Source organism: Mustela erminea, chromosome 1 (genome assembly GCF_009829155.1).
Source record: "Mustela erminea isolate mMusErm1 chromosome 1, mMusErm1.Pri, whole genome shotgun sequence".
Taxonomy (NCBI): Eukaryota; Metazoa; Chordata; class Mammalia; order Carnivora; family Mustelidae; genus Mustela; species Mustela erminea.
This window is the reverse complement of record NC_045614.1, coordinates 212,974,824-212,993,978: the sequence shown is the minus strand read 5'-3', so window position 1 is coordinate 212,993,978 and position 19,155 is coordinate 212,974,824. Positions and strand designations below refer to the sequence as shown.

Genomic DNA, 19,155 nt, shown 5'->3' with positions numbered 1-19,155 from the left:
ATAGTAATATTGTTTAGGGTGGAAGGTGTGGTGTAGGGTATCTAGCAGCCGTCTAAGGACACCAAGATGGCAGGGAAGCTAGGTCAGTGGCTCAAGAGAAGTTACTAAGTGGTTATGTGACAACTTGGATCTTGGGACCCCAAATCCAGTGCATTCCCCCCACAGAACCCCAGCTAAGGGGTTTATCTGAGTGCTAAAACAATGACTGAGGGGAACCTGCTTCTCTTCAAAAGACTCTGAAATACCAACTGCACTTTTCTCCAGAACAGCACAGATTTTATGAGGTGCAAAATGTAGGCCTTTTACATTCTGATTGAATTTCACTAGAAATTCAAACCACATCTTAGTAAAAGTAATTCTCTTTTATTGATGCAGGAATTAGTGTAATCACTGAAATACATTCAGAGGACAAGCCTTCGTAGGAAGAGAAGAAGTTGGCATTAATCGGTTCAAAACACATAAATTTCAAGTGCAAAGTTAAACAACATGATGCCTATAGTTTGTGCATTAACTGTGAAGTCAAGGGAGGCATGATTCAAGGAAATAACACTTTTCTTGTAAAATGAAACATACCTTGTTAGAGCAGGTAAACAACCTCAGTGCCTGTTCTCTGCGCCCTCTCCTTTTTTGCCAGTAGCAGGTGGAGTCTCCCACCAGGTGTTTCGACATGGGCACTCTTCATGTCAAAATCTCAATTATGTGGTGACTGGTCTCAGTGAATAACCCAGGACCCTTCTTCTCCTTCTGAAACCCAGCGATTGTCACCCCCAGGACAGGGACAGCAAAGGAAATGAAATTCAATTTTCCACTTGCTGGAATTCTTAACAGAAAGGGATTTGTGGGAAGTGGACTGAGACATTTGTCTAAAATTGTAACTCTGGCGAATGTGAGCACTGGAGAGTGTTCTCTCCTCCACTGCAAAAGCCCATAATGTGGTGTGGTAGAAGCAAACCTCCACTGGTCTGGCCCCAGAGAATTTACCAGGACACATCACACCCACCAGTCGTGGGGCCAGTTGTTCTGAAAGAGCAACCCCCTCTCCTCAAGGTAGAAGATTTGATTTTCCACATTTTAGATTCTGAGGGAGGGTGTCTCATTTTACAGCTCTACTGGGGAAGTAAGAAACCACTTGTTCACCTCTCCCTGTCACTCCTCATGCCTCCTCAAAACTAGAAAATCAGATTATTCTGTGAGTTCTCCTAGAGGAATGACCAAATCCATGGGCAGGAAGAAGAAAGGACTGGAACATGTGTCACCATTCTGAGCTGGGCACAGCCTTGTCAGCCCCTCTGGGCCTGGCACGGTGTCTTCAGCAGATAGGATGGGGCTGGTCTTCCCTCTGAGAGCAATGCTTGGCCTTGCTTTCCATTCCTTCCCAACCTCCCAGGAGATCCTGTTTGCATCCCTTCCCGAATTTCCCATGGCTCCTTTCCCACCTCCCCATCATTTGGAAAACCAGGCTTCACACGCATTGTCCCCAGCCACTCTGCCACCTCCTTCCTTTGCCTGCAAACAGAATGCCTCTAGCAGCTTCAGCCCATCATTACCACCTCCCTGGCAGCCCGACTTTCATTCCGACCACCTACTCAGAGTTGCCCGACTCTCCTTGCTGCCAGACCCAAGGGTCTCTCCTCTGCCAAATGCACTGCCATGGCCCCCAAGTCTGGACTCATGCTTCTTACTTCCACTGCTCGCTGCTCCTCCCAACCTCCTCCACCCTCTGCTCCTCCTGACTCCCATCTGTGAACACTCCTTGGGTACCTGCGGTCTTGATTCCTTGGTGGTCCCTCTGCACTCTCGTCCTCCGGGCCTGCTCACCCATCCACCCAGTGCCACTGGCTGGGTTATCTCCCATTTCTGTGGTGTTTGATGAATGGAGAGAGTCCTCAAGTTGGAGTCAAACACCCCAGATCAAACACAATTCTGACTGTAACCTTGGGCAAGGGGTTCAGCGTCTCTCAGACGAGGTCAGGCGCGTTCAGGGTGGTATGGCCGTAGACAGTTCAGCCTCCCTCAGATTAGTGATACACACAGCTGTATGGAGGATGAGAAGACAGAGAAATAACATAGAGAACTAGAGAGCTCACTGCAGGCACAAAGTAGGGAGTCAATAAACATTCATTCCGCCCTGTCCGTCCCAAAAGACACCAGAATATTCCAAACTACCATACAGTCAGCTGACACAGTAGGTCCTAGAAAGGCTTTTTGGAACCCTGTCCCTTCTCCAGCTCCACCTTCCCCTCTCTGGAGTTGGCCCTTACTCCAGGAGCAACCACAGATCGGCCACTCCTCTGGTTGCCTTCCTCTACCCACCAGGGCCATCTACTGCCATGGCACATGAGCGACAGGTGGAGGGCCCTTCTCTCTGCCACTCTTTCCTTCACACACACACCCAGCATGCACATGAGCCTACCCACGCACACACACATGTACACACACCACACACATGCACACACCCTTCTTCTCATCTGTCTGCAACAGCAGAAGAGAAACAATCATACCAACCTAAGAAGCAATGCCTACCATAGTTTAGAGGTGTACATTTCAGCAAGTAGCTGAACCCAATAGACCTCCATTGCCTCATCTGTAAGATGGGTCAACAGTTCCTGTGTGGCTCCCGTGTCCAGCCCAGTACTTGGCACATAGTAGATGTTCAATGAGGGCTGGCTTTCTTCTTTTCACACTGAAGGGTCACAGTCATTTCTCACAACCCTCATGATGCCTTGTCCATTAGTCCAGCCCCTGCTGACCTCGGTCTCCGGCATGCTGGAGCATTCATAATCTCTTGTCCACAGTGTAGAATGTAACTGCACATTATACAGGACAGTGTGTAGTCTGATGTTACCAGGCGGCTCTTAACATCCAGATGGGTCTACCCATCTGTGTCTCAGATTGCTTCTGAATTTCCCACAGTTTCCAGGACAATGTCGAGCTTATAAAACTAGTGATTATTATAGCTGCAAGTTATGTACCTTCTTCGACCCAGACCCTGTCATAATTGCTACCATTTGTTCAATGTCTGCTATGTACCAGGTGCTATGTTTGTTTGATTTATTTTTTTCTCACAGTAACCCTGAAAGATAGGTCTTACAATTCTCATTTTCTAACTGGAGAAAATGAAACTCAGAGACAGAAATGGCCTGAACAAATGTACACAGATTGGAGGTGGGAGAGCAGGTTCCAACCCCGGTTTGCCTGGGCCAAACCCCATCGCCTGTCACCAGGCTACACTGCCCCACATGCATTACGTCATCTAATTCTCCCATCAACCCGGCAGGGTGGCATTGCACCTGTTTTGCAAACAAAGAATCTGTTTTGCAAAGAACGGGTCTCCTGGCAGGGATTTCCCAGGTCTGGCTAACTCTGAGCCCACACGGGAGTAATAAAGGATTCATGATCCAGAAGGAAACCAGCAAGTCAAGGTCCCTGAGGGAGGGAAAGCCTGAAGTAGCCACCACTTCAGAGAACAGGGAAAACACATAGATACACAAGGAGAGCCCAGGCTAGAATCCAAGATCTCAGAGCTCACTCTGGCTTTGCCTCCTGGTGTCAGCAGGCTTCCTGGGGCCTTAATTTTTTCATGTATATCCAAAACAGGAAGAGGATGAAATAAATGATGTCCAGGGCTCCAGGACCGCTGTTCACCTATAAATGCTTTAGAACAAATGCCAAGGCGCCCTTTCCTCTGAACAGACTCAGGCCTGAAAAGGAGCACGTGAGTTGGCAGACAAGGAATAGACTGGATTTAGAGTCCTTCTGTTCCCCTTCTGTGGGTACCCTTGTGCAGTGGACAACCCACACAACTGTATGAGGTGGTCCTAAAAGGTTCCCAGTGGTTCTGTCTAAGGTTCTGATTCTTGAAATCCTTTGAGAAGAGAAATCAGTTTTTTGGATGTCAGTCTCCTTCATGCAGACCAAAGTAACCTGTCATTCCTCTCCTCAGAGCATTGAAACTGCACATTTTACAAAGCCATATCCACGCACAGAGCAGCCAACATTAGTCCTCTGACCTTGCAGGGGGTACTAGACATTCTAAATTTAGGTTCATGTTGTGGAGCCCCCAAGCTAAAATTTTAATAAGAGCCTTTGCCCTTCGGTAGCTGTCACATGTCGCCGGCGGGATACAGGAGATGTTCTTCCACACGACACTAAACTCTCCAGTCTCTCTGGATTTCTGACTACAGTTGCCCCCCAAAGTCACAATAGCTCAAAGTACCAGACAAATAAAACCTACCGCACCTTCTCATGACATCTCAGACATAAACGCCCAGCATCACCAGTCCCCAATAAGGCACAAGCTTCAGACAGGGACTTATTCAAGAAGATGAGCCCTGGGACAAGGGAAACTGATTCTGAACTTTAGGCACCACTTAAAACTACACCTGCGGGTTATCTGTCACATGTGTCTCCGTCCTGAATGGGAACAGTAATCGAACAATGCAGGAGTGAGTAAGGCAAGAAAATCCCACCCCATCCTCAGGCTGTAGCATTTTAGAAAAGCTAATTTTCTCCTCTCATTTAGCCAGTATATGTGCTTTTCTTTTTTTTTTACACAGTTTACTTTTTTATTGTGGTAAAATATATAAAACATTCAATTTACCATTCTAACCATTTTTAGGTGAATACTTCTATCTCACTGAGCACATTCACATTGTTGTATGACTTTCTGAACTGAAACCCCATACCTATGCAACACTAACCCCGCCCCTCCACCCCAAGCCCCAGTAACCACCACTCTACTTTCTGTCGCCAAGGATCTGACTGCTCTAGGGACCTAATGTAAGTGCAATCAGACAGTATCTGTCCTTTTGTGTCTGGCTTGCTGCACTCAGCATAATGTCCTCAAGGTTCATTCACGTTGTAACAGAATGTCCTCCCTTTTCGAGGCCAAATAAGATCCCTTCGTATGTGTATACCACACTTTGCCTCTCCATTCATTCTCGTGGACACTTGAGTTGCTCCCACTTCTTGCCTACTGTGTACAGATAGCTGTGTTCATATGATTTTCCTCACTAGTAAGCACGGAGAAAATTTTGCCTGGTCTGTGATGACGCCAAGTTCAGTTATTTGCATTGCTAGATGTCGATTTAATTCAATGTGTCTGCTGAAGTATGGTTTGAAATTCACACTGGAAAAGGAACCAGTTTGAATCTCCTTCACCACAGAAAACCTATGAGAGATGTCTGCAACACCCTCTTCCCATCTTTCCCTCCACTTCTCCATCCCCTTATCCTCCCCAACTCTCTGGGGTGCAGTTTTGTCCCTTTTTCTGTATTTACCCAGCCCTCCCCATAGAGCACCTTGGATTGATCTCCAGTCCATGAAACACCTCACTCCACCACTGCCCCCTTCCTTATAAGGGCAATCTCTCCCCTTTGGCTTCTTCTCAGCACACAGACACCCAACACACACACATATACACACCACACACACACACACACACACACACAAGGTCCCACTCCATCAGCTCCCTCCAACCCCCTCACTTTAAACACATTGTGTATACTTCTTTTTTCTCACCCCCTCCCTGAACAATCACTCCTGAACCCACTACAGTCTGACCTTAAACCCCATCACTCAGATGACACCACCCCCAACAAAATCACCAACACATAATAACTAATCCCTTTGACCTTGAGAGTGAGAATTGATACAGGGAAAGCAAACAGTAACACAAGGAAGACTAAGGTAAATTCTGGGCGGGAATGACTGCAATTTTAAAAGGGGGGTAAATTTAGTCCTCAGTAAGAAGCTGATCTTGGCACAAAGAGTTGAAGACCCAAAAATACTGGAAAATCATTTTTAATGGCCACTTAGCATTCCACTGATGATATCTGCAACAGTATGTTTAGCCAGTGCTTGTGAACAGACCTTTAGGTTGTTTCTAATTTATCACTATTATGAGAGAGGCTGAAATATATCCCCTGCATACAACTGATGGACATTTGTGGCATTGTCCCCTTAGAATAAATGTCTAGACACTGAATTGCTGATCCAAGGCATCTAATCACTGCTAAAATGTGAGACCTCCTGTCCCCTGACCTCCAGGAAGACCTTGTCAGTTACACTGCCCCAAAACACGCACATTCACAATTCCACTGCCTCTCACTCCACATACTGTATTTGCCATTCCTTTCTAACTGCGCCAAGTTTAGAGTAAAAAAAAAAAAAAAGTTATTATATTTGCATTGCTTTTACTTGGTTGAACAGTCTTTCCATATGCTTTTTAGCTCTGTATATTTCTTTTCTTATAAAATCCTTATTCATTTCCTATGATCGTTTTTTTTTTTCTACAGAGGTATTTATTGCTTTTGTAAATTGGAATATATATGTTATGTGTTGCAAATATTTTTCCTGGTTTGTCGTCTTACTTTTTTAACAAACACTTGAAATCTTTGTACTGACAAAAATACCAGTCTTTGAAAATAGTTTCTGGATTCCTATCATGGTTAGAAAGGCTTTCTCAACTCTTACAATTACAAAAATACATCCTCTACGCCTTCTGTAGGTTTTTTTTTTTTCTTGGCATTTAAATCCTTAATCCACTTGGAATTTATCCTGATATAAGAAATAAGGAAAGGGCTCATGAATTTTATTCCAAGTTGGCTTACAGTTGTCCCCACAGTGTGTGCCGAATAATGCCCCCTTTTTCTGACCCCTGGGCTGGAGTCCCTCCTGGCTTCCTATCCTGCTCCCTCCTCCTGCCCCTCACACCTCTTACCCCTTCCTCCGCCCCTCCTCTTGCCGCTCCTCTACTTCTGACTTCTTCACGGAATCAGTTTCCAGCGTCCCCTCTTCTATACCCTCTTCTCACCCTGCACAGTCCCCTCAGGGACTTCTACCCACACCCACCATGGCAGCTTCCCCTTGTGTGCTCGATAACCTTCCAAACCTGGAGCCCAGTGCATCACCACTAAGCTTCACACTTGATTTCCCACAGAAGCACCCACCTGAGTGTCTGCAGACATTCTCAACCAAACAAACCCAAACCAGCATCTTCTTCTACCCCTATGCCTCCAGCACCATCCTGCCGTCCCCCAGATGATTCCCTGCCCACACCCCTCCACAGTCGCTAATCTCCAAATGATCTTAATCCTGCTTCGTATTCAACCTTAAATCCATTGCCACCTCTTCATCCTCATGACTGCTCCCGTCATCCAGCACCTGGCTCTTTCTCCTTCTTGCTGGCACCATGTCTCCAGAATTCAGCAACTCCAGCCTGTGACCTCTTTTTGTACTGCTCATGAGCGAGGATTAGTTTTACATTTTTAAGGGTTATAAGAAGTTTTTTGAAAAAACAAAGAAGAATATGCAACAGACACTTACGTTGCCTACAAAGACTAAACTATTTACCATTGGCCCTTTATAGAAAAAGTTTGCCTACGCTTCCCTCTAATTTCTACTCTGCCATGACTACCCTCCAGAGGGGTCTTTCTAAAATACATAAAATATTCAATCATATCACTCCCCATTTTAAGAACAATCTCCACAGCCTGGTATAGAAGACTTCGGGGTCCAGCCTGGCTTCCATCCATGGCTCTCCTGGCTCCCTCCATTTCCCCCACACATGCTCTCTATTCCAAAACCTCTGTCATTCCCAAACAAAGGTGCTTCATCCCTTCAAGACTTTCACACATGCTATTCCTGCTTTTCAAATGTCCCACCATCCCAGCTTTTGTCTACCAGGAAGCAAACACACACTCATCACCTCCTTGAGCAAACTCCTCCTGCACTCCACCCAAGACAGATTTAGGTTTGAGCTTGCTGATCTCTTCCCAGTTCCCCTTCCCCTTACCTGGTTTCACATCATATTCTAATTTGTTGCTTACTTTTGACCAGAGAAATTCCTTCCCAGTGAGGTCTTTTTAGAGCTCCGTAGTAGACCTCACATGGCAAAATGCCCCGCATTTTAAGTTGCCTCTAATCAAAAACGCTGAAACACATTGACCACATTCTTTTGATTCAGGGGTGAAAAAAAGAAAGTAAGGTAAAATAAAAGTGAGCCACATCTGATGGACCATCTAAGGACTCAAGGTAACACATGAACTATTTGAGTAGGTAATTTTTTTAAGTTTTGGTAAAACATATGTAACATAAAATTCACCATTTTAAACACTTTCAAGTGTACAGTTCGGTAACATTAAGTTTACTCATAATGTTGTGCAATGGTGACCATGATCCATTTCCAGAATTTTTTTTATCATCACAGACAAATAATTCCCCATTCCTCTCTCCCCTTGGCCCCTGGTAACCTCTATTCCGCCTTCTGTCTCTATGCGTTTGTTTCTCCTAAGTACCTCGTGTAAGTGGAATCATACTATATATGCTCTTTCATATCTGACTTTTTTCACCTGATAAAATGTTTTCATTTCAAACCCCAACAGTGGGGGTTTAGTTATGATTTTCTCCGATTCCTTAAATCATGCATTAAAAGGGTCTCAAAGTTTTATTTGAAATTTTCTTTTTCTTTTTTATTATAAAAGTGATATAAACTCATTCTAGAAAATCCAGAAAAACCAGAGTGTTTTTTTAAATTTTTAAATCACCCATAAACCACCCACTCAGAGTTACCCTGTTAACATCGGTGTGCATGTCCTTCCAACGTCTGATTTTTGCACAAGGATTTGAGATCTCTCCTGCTTTCCTATTAGGTTTTCTGAAAGGCATTAAAGATTCTTGAGGTATTTTTCAAATATTTCCCTAATCAGTGGAAGCATCACCCAAAGAATTCATATGTAATTTGAAATGTAATAATTTCCCATCAGGAGAACATTTATACTGACCAGGGCACCCCAGCAGCCTTCCCTGGACAAGCGCAGCCCTGCAGATTCCACAACAGGATCCCAGCGGTTCAGGGGTCGGGCCCCTCCAGCTTACGGCTCGGTCCCCTGCTATTATTTCTCTCAGGTTAAATTTCAACACGAGGCTATTTTGCACCTTGGCTTGTTTCCCATCAGTTGCTCACCTTTCTAAAAGAGAGAGAGAGAGGGATAAAAAACAGCTGGTTTTAACACACAGACCCACATTTACTTTAAGCCAAAATCTCATAAAAAGCGCATGAAGGAAAGCATCAGGATGTTCGGCGTTGCAGCCACGGTCCTCCTTCTCGCGGTCCAACACTGCACAGGCAGCAGTGAGCTCCTCTACATCCTCTGTGGTCAAGCCACTGGCAAAAGCACATGCAAGGACCTGCAGGTGCGGAGGGTGGGTCTGACCATAGGGCCAGCGTTAACGTCAAAGGCTGCACAGGACCCCGGGGCGACAGGTCTCCTTTCCAAATGCAGCTCTGAGCAGCTCCGAAGCTCTTGCAAATGCACTTCACATTCCCCCTCAAATCCACACCTGGAATTCCAGGCACGAAAGGAAGGTTAGGAACCGTCATTGAAGTTCCCTTCTGTATCTCCCTTACACGCATTTGCATTCCTGCTGAGGGTTGCTGAGCCTCGCTCCCTGCTCAGACCTGGGATGCGCTTTCCCTCATCCAGGGCTTCCCACAATTACGTGGCACACAGCCTGGAGGCTCGGCCCTCCTTCTGCACACTCCACACCCCTTCCCCATTGGCCTCACTCTTTCTGCCCCTTGGGACTCCTCCACCAGCGCCTTCTGCTCCCCAAGTCCTTTCACATGTCACTGGCTTTGTGGTTTCTCTCAATCCCTCGCCTGCCCCTGCCCTGGACCCCTGTGAAGAAAGAGGCCCCACTTAGCTCCCACTGCCCAAAGCCAACACTCTCCTCAACTTCTTTGCTCTCTGGCTGGGCCTAAGAATCACCGAATCGCAGGAGAGAAGCACACACGTGACCATGGGAGCCCGACTGAAGAGCTCAGACAGGACGGGCGACAGAGCAGGAAGCTGTCTATTCAGACAGAGAGACAATGTGTGAAGAATTGGCAGGACAAAGGAGTTTGGACCGTGGGTCATAAATCGTGAAGAAGGCATGAGGAAGATACATGTTAGTTTAACAAAGGTTGTCTACACAGCCTTCTCAGCCCCAAATTCCCCGTCTCTTGTGGTGAAAGTGTCTTCCGCCCTCTTCGTATGGGAAATGCCTCTGTCATGTGGGAAATTAATCTCCTGCTTTCAGGAGAACAGGGGCGTCGGGGGCCTTGCACTAGCTCTTTTGTAAGTATTTTTAATTCAAAATAATCAGTGTGCCAAAGTGGCATGTTTGGGGGAAGTGACATATTCTGAACCCCTTCCCCATCTTCCCATGGATGCAACTTGCCTGCAGACACTGCCTTATCTACAGGGACACCCTTAAAGGCCACCTTCCCACCCCCCTCCCCAGGAGGTTTGGCTTTCTTTGTTTGATTCCATTTTTAACTGTTTTAAAAAGGCACTTAAGCAGCATATGCGTTTACATTTTCCCTAACACCAAACCCAAGCCCTCGGTTAACCACATGCTAGTTCACCGTACAGGCCATATTCAAACAGTCCCTCTTCTCTCCCTGCTCTTTCCCATGTCAGTCCCCCAGATGACACTTCTTTCTGCTTCTCGGAGTCAGTATGGCTGCCCATAAAATGAGAGATAAGGCTGGGTTTGATAACAGACACAAAATACATAATGGCCCAAACATGATCTTTTTCTTTCTTGTTTCTAGTGATATGGCAGCTCCTTGCCACTGACTAGGGACCCAGGCCCCTCTACCACCTTCTGACTCTTCCATAGAAGGGGCAGGAGCATAGGAGAGGACACATTCTCTATTTAAAGCCTTGAATTGGCAAGTCATACCAACTCCAGGTAGGCCAGGATTCAATGCAAAGGAACCTGGGAAATGTGGCCCAGTCCTGAGCTAGAAAAAGAGGAAACAACAACAACAAAAAAAGAATTTGGTGGATCAGCTGGCAGGCTCCCAGGAGTAACCAGAGTACTTGTCTCTATTCACTCATTAACCATTCAGACAGGTTCCTCTATGTCAGGTTAAATGCCTGAATCTGAAGGTTATAGCCTAGCCAGGAAAAGCAAGGAAACACCTTCAAGGGGGAGTAGGGGGGTAATATATTTCCTCTGTGACATTTTAAAGTGTGAAATATCACTGAAGACTGTTAAGAGTCATCTAATCCGACAAGCCCTCTTCTTTGAGTTGGAAGGACTAAAGGACTTGAGGACACAGGACTCAGGTGGCTCTGTATAGTCTGAGAGCTTACCACCTGGATCACAGCAAAACCATACACCAGGTCCACCTGGACCCTTGTGTCCTGCAGACAAAGCCTCCCCACCATGGTAGGTTTGAGCCCAGAGTTCATCCCACATGAAGTCGTATTTAGAGACTCCCAACCAGGGCAATATTAGTAACTTGAGCTCAGGCATGACCACTCTGGGCCACACACATCCCCACCTTGTAGGAGTGCGGGCCTCTGCTTCCATTCAGATACCCCAACCACCTCCATCCTATCCTGAGTCCTGAGCCCAGCTGCTTCTCTTTGACTCTTGTCCTGGTCTCTTTGTTAGAAGAAGGAAATGGACAAGCAAAGTTTCTCTTTTACAAATGAAAGCTATTGGGGAAAGTGGTCTCAAAATCAAGGTTGTCAAACCAAACAGCAGGTTCTGCAGACCAGGTGCTGTCTCTTCCTTGTGCTGAAATACAAAAACAGATCTATGGGATTGATTTTTAAGGAAACTAACCAACCATGAACAAGGTTAATCTATAACTGAAGTTGGTACCACTCAGGTCCTCTCTGCAATTATTTTCTTATTCAGGTAAATGTTTTCTCAGCAGACTGTGCTTCTCCTTTAACCCAGGGGAACAAGTAGTTACCACAGAGAAAAATGCATGGCAAAGCCAAAGACTCTGGATGAAAGCCTGGGGTAAAAAACGGCTTATAAAACCTTTAGGAAGCTTTAAAATTATTGACTGAACAAGTAGTTTCATACAGTGGCTTATGTGTTTACTAGCAGTATCATTTCCAAATTTCCCTTGCACTCAGATTCTAGAAGAGTTTTCCTAACGCACTGTTAGCTAAAGACTGTACCAGTGCATGAGTCATGAAGGCTGTCAGAAAGGAAATAACCATGAGCCAAAATTGCAGATGTTACATGTTGAGGCAGAAACTAAATAAAACGTGTAACACATAGAAAGAGAGAGAACTTTTCCCCCACATCTTTTTTTTTTTTCCTAACCTTGGCATGAAATCTACCATTAGAGTATAAGGCATGCATGCTTACCAATATAAACCAGAATTTTTATTTTTCAGCTCTGAAATTCGGGTCACAGTTTGAAGAGATCACTCAAAATTCTTGCCCTATATAAGGGGAGTACTAGCACAGGCACAATTTAAGACAAAGGAATACTTATTATAGTCTGTTCCATGCAAGCACATAGCACATATGTGGTTTCATTCAACTTTATAACAACCCTATAAATCTGGTGACATGATCACGATTTTGTAAATGTGGAAACTCGGGCACAAGGAATTCGCATGGTGTGTTAGTCTACTTGGGCTGCCTGCCATAAAAGAATATCAGAGTGGGAGGTGGGGTTGGAGGTTTAAGATTAAGAAGCTGGCAGGATTCCTTTCTGTCTGCCTTGCTTGGTTTGGAAGACCTCTCTTCCTAGTTTGCAGATGGCTACCTTCTCACTGTGTCCTTACATGAGCACCTGTGTGCATCTACCCTGGTGCATACCCCTGGTGTCTCTCCCTCTTCTTCTAAGGATACCTATTCTATTAGAGCTCCAACCTTCTTGTTAATTATCTCCTTAAAAGCCCTATCTCCAAATGCAATCACATTGGGGGCTAGGTCTTCAACACAGATAGGAGGAAGGGCACAATTCAGCCCATAAGAGATAGCATGTCCAAGAGTCCACAACTGCTCAGTGGGAGAACCAAGACAGTTGGAATTGAACAATTTCTTTATCCAGGGTGTGTTGTCTCTCTCATGTGATGACATCTCAGATGGAATGTCCCATGTAGGGGCTGATTCTTAGAACTTGCTGGAGGGAGACAGTTTCACAGCAGTAAGCTCTGTCCTGGTGGGGAGGGTGGGGAAGTATTCACATGAGCTAGATTACAAGGCACCAGAGTCCATGTCAACTAAAGGCCTGTCTAGATATGCCAAATAAAAATGGCTTCATCTATTCCTTTAAAAGCTACACAAATGCTATTTGGTTTCACTACCATACACCATACACAGTGGTTTCCATGATCCCAAAAGAACCAGCATTTCATTCCATTTTTCTTTTTTTTCTTCCAAACTAACCAGCTAATGTCCTGGAGGGCGACTCCATGGATCAGGATGTTGAGAGCCCTGTGGCCATTCACCAGCCAAAGTTGCCTAAGCAGGCCAGGGATGACCTGCCAAGACACATCAGCCGAGACCGGACCAAAAGGAAAATCCAGAGGTACGTGCGGAAAGATGGGAAATGCAACGTCCACCATGGCAATGTGAGGGAGACCTACCGCTACCTGACGGATATCTTCACCACCTTAGTAGATCTCAAGTGGAGATTCAACCTGTTGATTTTTGTCATGGTTTACACAGTGACTTGGCTCTTTTTTGGGATGATCTGGTGGCTAATCGCATACATCCGAGGAGATATGGACCACATAGAAGACCCTTCATGGACTCCCTGTGTCACCAACCTCAACGGGTTCGTCTCTGCTTTTTTATTCTCAATAGAGACAGAAACCACCATCGGTTATGGCTACCGGGTCATCACGGACAAGTGCCCAGAGGGAATTATTCTTCTCTTAATCCAGTCTGTGCTGGGGTCCATTGTCAATGCATTCATGGTGGGATGCATGTTTGTAAAAATATCACAACCCAAGAAGAGGGCAGAGACCCTGGTTTTTTCCACCCATGCAGTGATCTCCATGAGGGATGGGAAACTATGCCTGATGTTCCGAGTAGGGGATCTCAGGAATTCCCACATTGTTGAAGCTTCCATCCGAGCCAAGTTGATCAAGTCCAAACAGACCTCAGAGGGTGAGTTCATCCCCTTGAACCAGACAGATATCAATGTAGGGTATTACACCGGGGATGACCGTCTCTTTCTGGTATCACCACTCATCATCAGCCACGAAATTAACCAACAGAGTCCTTTCTGGGAGATCTCCAAAGCCCAGCTGCCCAAAGAGGAATTGGAAATTGTGGTCATCCTTGAAGGAATGGTGGAAGCTACAGGTAAGGTGTGCTCCATCCTGGGTTTTCTGTGGGATCAATGTTCCTTTTAAGCTGGATCTGACGTACTTATTTATGATAAAATATGAAAATTGAATTTCACTCACTATTCATTCCATCCCCTTGTTTCATGAAATAATATGCCTATGTGTCCTCTAACCTTGGTGTACCCACCAAGAAGTCTAATAATTTAACTTTTTAAGAGCCTTTGGAAAACAAATCAATAAATAATTTTTTGAAAGCACCACTTATTATATTTTAAATTTCCAAGTATTTCCTTAAATTAAAATCTTATCCATCTCCGAAGACATTTTTAAGTGGCTCTAAAACATTGGTTAATTTAAATACTTGAGGTTATTTATTGGCAAGCCTGGAGGGAAAAGTTAAGCCTTTCAAAGGAAGCCTGACAAATTGCTTTAATAAAAATGTAATTTCACCTCTTCTTTGGAAGCCATTTGCAAGACCCATAGCACTGGCTTTTCTTTTATATCAAGTGCAGGTGAGGTGTCTTTCCAGGTACTCTACCCGCTGAACCCCCAACTGACGTAACATTGTGGATCCAGTAAATAATTCTAGCAGGAAAGGAAAAAAATTGAGGATCCATTCATTGCAATCCTATTGACTCCTCTGCTGTTAATGGCTGATCATTTGTGTGTTTTCCAGAAAATGACCTGTCCTCAAAATAGAGAAACAGTCTGTTTTATTGATGTTTTCACTCATATCTGAACTTTATACGTGTTATACGTCCCAACAACAAAGCAGGTTCTACCCATATTCATCAGTAACATTCCACAAAATAGATCCTTATATTCTGACTTAAGCTAAGAACAGTGCCCCACAGGAAAAGTATTAACTGGAACCCAAATTCATTATTTTCTTTCCTGTTCTTTGGAGTTATCAATATTAGACTTAAAATCTTCTTTAGATATGCAAGATCTGTGCTTTGAAGTCTGCCCTTCTGTGCTTTGAAGTCTGCTAACTGAGGCTCATGGTTCATCTATAAAATCCAAAAATGCCCAGCCAACAACCTGGCCCCAGGGTCTTCTTCAGCCCATAACCTGATCTTGATCATTCCTTGAAAGTCGTTGATCCCCTATTTCCACTTCCCAGTACCCAAAAGGCAAAGTCATAACTTCTAACTAACTTCTCTTAGAGTGGTGGAAACATTTGTGCTAAGTTCTTTTAAGTGCAGCAAACAATGAAAATATGAGTAAAAGTCTTTGTATGGAGCTCAATGGTTGGCATGTGCTCCTTTCCATAAAACAAAAGGAACATGGACCTAATTTGAAATGGCTACAAGGAATAGCAAAATAATTCACGTGAAATATTAAGAGCTGCTCATGTGAACAGGGCTATCTGTACCCTGAGCCTGACTGTCCCATGTACTCCTGAGGCAATGATTGTGTGTGAGGAGGAGGAAGAAAAGAGAGGAGAAGGAAAGTGAGAAGAGAGGGGAGGAAACAGTCCAAACGGGGAGCTCTGTCATTTTCTCACAGACCAGAAACTTCGCCCACCTCTGCTGAGCACAGGGACTCTGGATCCCCCTAGTGGTAGCCAGTGTAGTACAGCTGCCGGCAGCATAAGCTGACCACTCATGATGTGGTTTTAATATTAAATTTCTCACTATTAGTGATGTACTATATGTTGGCTAATTAAATTTAAATTTTCAAAAAAGATTTCTCACTATAAACTCTCCCAGTAGGACACGAGGGAGGGAAGTCGACAAGCCTTCTTACCATTTTATCACTGAGTTCAAAAAGCAAAAACTCCTGGAAATGTACCCTCCGGTTACTGGTGTTAATCTGAGCTTCAGATCGCAGGAGCTGAGCTTCATGCTCCCTCAAACCAAAGCCCAGTCTCGAAAAATAAATGAATCCAGAATAAGCAAATTATCTTTGTAATGTCCCTGAGTTGGAATTCTCCCTAAGGCAGACCGTGTCTTTCCAATGACAGCTTGTTATGAGTGAGGCTTTTTAAAAGGAGGAACACTGTTCTCTTGGTAATTAACAGTGATACTTGCCTCTGAGCATTCAGAAGTCTTTCTTATTGCTTTCTTAGAGAAAACTTGGTAGTTGCCAGCAAAAAGAATCAAAATACTTATCCTGTGTCTGGGGAAAGGCAACTACTGTTAATTTTCTTTTAAAAAATAAATAATTTTCCAATTTCTGTTAAGTGGAGGGAAGAGTGTTCTAGAAAGTTCTGGGTTTGTCTGGAAGCTGGATATGTCTTTATCTTTTCCTGATGGAATTCATACAGTTCAGTACTCCCAGAATATCTGATCTCTTAAACTTCAGTGAGATGCTTTTTCTTTGTGAATGAGAAGCCCAAATGGGATTTGCGGGTATCAAACAGGCTTTTGAGGGATGACAGAGGGAATGCTTCAAGGAGTCAAAGCCACAGGAAAAAAATAAATGTGGACCAAATGCAGACCAAGGAAAACAAATTCGCAAGAATCTAATTATTCATTGTAGCACTAGATGGGAAATCAGAAGCCTTGAAAACAGCAAGCTGACACAAAACAATTTCCATTTTATTCATTCCTTTCCAAAATGTCTTAGTTGGCCTTAAACCACTATCACCGATCCCAATTAGCAGGCCTCTTCCAAGGATGAGCCCGACAGGATGAACCCCACACCACAACCTCACCACAGTGCTCTCTTCCTGGCACGCATGTTGTGGTTACACAGTGATCCCAATATGGAAATCTGAGCTATCCTGCAGAAAGCTGGGTATCCGCTGGGGTCCTTCAGTCTGCTAAGCATCCTGGCCTAGCATGGGTCAGTTGGTGTTCCCTTGACGTATTATATTCTCATGGCAGCTGTACTGCAGCAAGCTTGCTGTGTTCTATCAGAATCAGGCATGGTTTTAGCAAATGAGAGCAAGCTCCTTGAAGGCAGGACATGAGTCTTGCCAAATTTAATGCCCTGCACATCTGGCCTCAGTCCACCACCTGATAAGCCCTCTAGCATCATAAAAGACAGACTCACAAACGACACAGATAAGATATAGATAAGATAGACCCACATCCTTGGTGGATGGCTTCGATCTGGTCCAGCCCAGAGTCAGAGGGATGTGCATGGTGACCTCTCAAGAACCTTCCAGTCATGTGATTCTATTTTTGAAAACGAATCAAACCCTGGAAAATTCTGACACCAGCCACCCAGACATCTGGGAACTGGCCGTATCTCATCCTGCAAATATATTTTTAAAGGGGGCCCTTTATGTTCCTGACACATGGGCAATTTTGAGATAGTGATGTTTACAGAAGGGTTCACAGCTACGTAAACAAACATGCTCAGCAGCTGTGGCAAATGCGCTTTAAAATAGTAAAGCATTCATATAGACTGTTATTTATAGAGGGCAAATTGGCCTGGAGGCTAGATGACAGCTACACAGAGCTGGGCCCACTGCCAGCCAGCTCCTCACTATAGCCTTTCTGATTGATGAACTTCCATATTTACCCCCAACGATTATGCAACTATGACAAGCAGTCCTTTCCAACACCTCAGCAAATGTGCCTGTTAGTTAAGATGAATCCCCATTAAGCTTTTCTCGTACACTTTTTATTATGGAGATCATAAAACTTATACAAGAGTAGATTAGACAGTAGAACTAACTCCCATGAACCCATCCTTCAACTTCTGGCGCTGTCAGTTCGCCGTCAAACCCGTTCCATAGGTACCCCCGCTCGCGAACAGCCCCGGGCATCAGACCGTTTGATCGACACACCTTTCCGCAGGTGTTTCTAAAACACGAGGCTTCTAAAATAACCAGAGCACCCTTGTGGCCCCTAAAATATCTAAAATAATTAGATCTTTTCCTTGAGATCCAATACCTAGTGTCCGAGTTCCAACAGTCTCATAAATGCCTTTTTTTGCTGCTTTCCCATCTGTTGTTCGAACCGGGATCCAGAGGAGGCTCGCGTGCTGCGATTGAAAGGGATCCCAGTCAAGCCTCTGAGTCTCTGAGCTCTACCTCCGTCTCCGAGGGGGGTTTCTCCTTCAACTTGTTCTCGAAGAAGCCCTCTTCACAAAGAAGAGAACTCAATACTTAAATTATGAAATTACTTAAAAAATCATTAAATTTTAATAAATAAATTAATAAATAATAAATTGAACAATCGAATTAAATTATTAAGTATTAAGACTTAAATACTGCCCAGAAAACTGGGGGAAGTGCAGGGTGGGAGGCAGCCAAGTCAGGGCAGGTCTGTGAACCCTACAGATGAAGAAACAGGGCCGACCGCGCAACAGCCAGCCTCCGCAGGTTACTGAGGAGGAGAGGAGTGCGCGTTGGAAGCCGGGGAGGGCAAACCGGAAATGGGTGTGCGCAAACCGGAAGTCGGAAACCGGAAGTGAGGGCGCCAAATCGGAAGGCGTTTCTGTCTCTAGAGAAACGTTCTTTTGGAGAGGGTTTTGTTATCAAAAAATCACACCGCCCATCACAGGAGTTCTGAGCTGGAAGGAGTCTTCACCCAGCTCTTACTTTACAGTAAGATGAGGAAATGAGCCCAAGCAAGATGAGTCGCTAACAAGACTAGTACTTGGCTAAAGCCGAATGGCCGCTGTGAGTAGGAACTTGAAACCTAAGCTCAGTGATGTTTACAGCCTCCAAGCCCAGTGCTTTCTGCATGTTGAATGCTGCTGGCTCATGAGGATTCAACAGAGAAGCGCGCCCGAAGAAAACGGGGCGCTTCTGTTTGCACAGTGTGCAGTCTGTCTGTCCTCCGTTTTCCTGTACCATGAGCTCCTATGTTTCTCTAAGGCGTCTCTGTTGGTCTCCAGTGTTACCGGTTCATTCTAAAACTCCTCACGCATTCACGTGGATTTTTAACAGCCGCATGTTAAAATGAGACGTGCCGCAAAACAGCGCTGCCATGCAAATCATGTAAGTGATGTCTACACAAATACCCCGGAAGAGTGCGATGTTCTGTCAGATCGGATTTCCAAGTGCCATTTTTCTTTGCTGTGATCAAAATGCCACTTCATTATAATAGAGGAGAATATGAGATCACAGATTTTGAAAAGGTGGCACTTC

The 19,155-nt window shown here is 44.8% G+C and overlaps 1 protein-coding gene across 2 annotated transcripts in view; it reads left to right on the top strand.

Moving 5' to 3' along the window:
• KCNJ6 (potassium inwardly rectifying channel subfamily J member 6) overlaps positions 1-19,155 on the top strand; it is a 268,883-nt gene that overhangs the window by 177,187 nt on the left and 72,541 nt on the right. For both annotated transcript variants that reach the window (XM_032354960.1, XM_032354967.1), the window contains one exon: positions 13,201-14,121. In XM_032354960.1, coding sequence (XP_032210851.1) covers positions 13,201-14,121 — 921 coding nt within the window. The remainder of the gene's footprint in view (positions 1-13,200; positions 14,122-19,155) is intronic.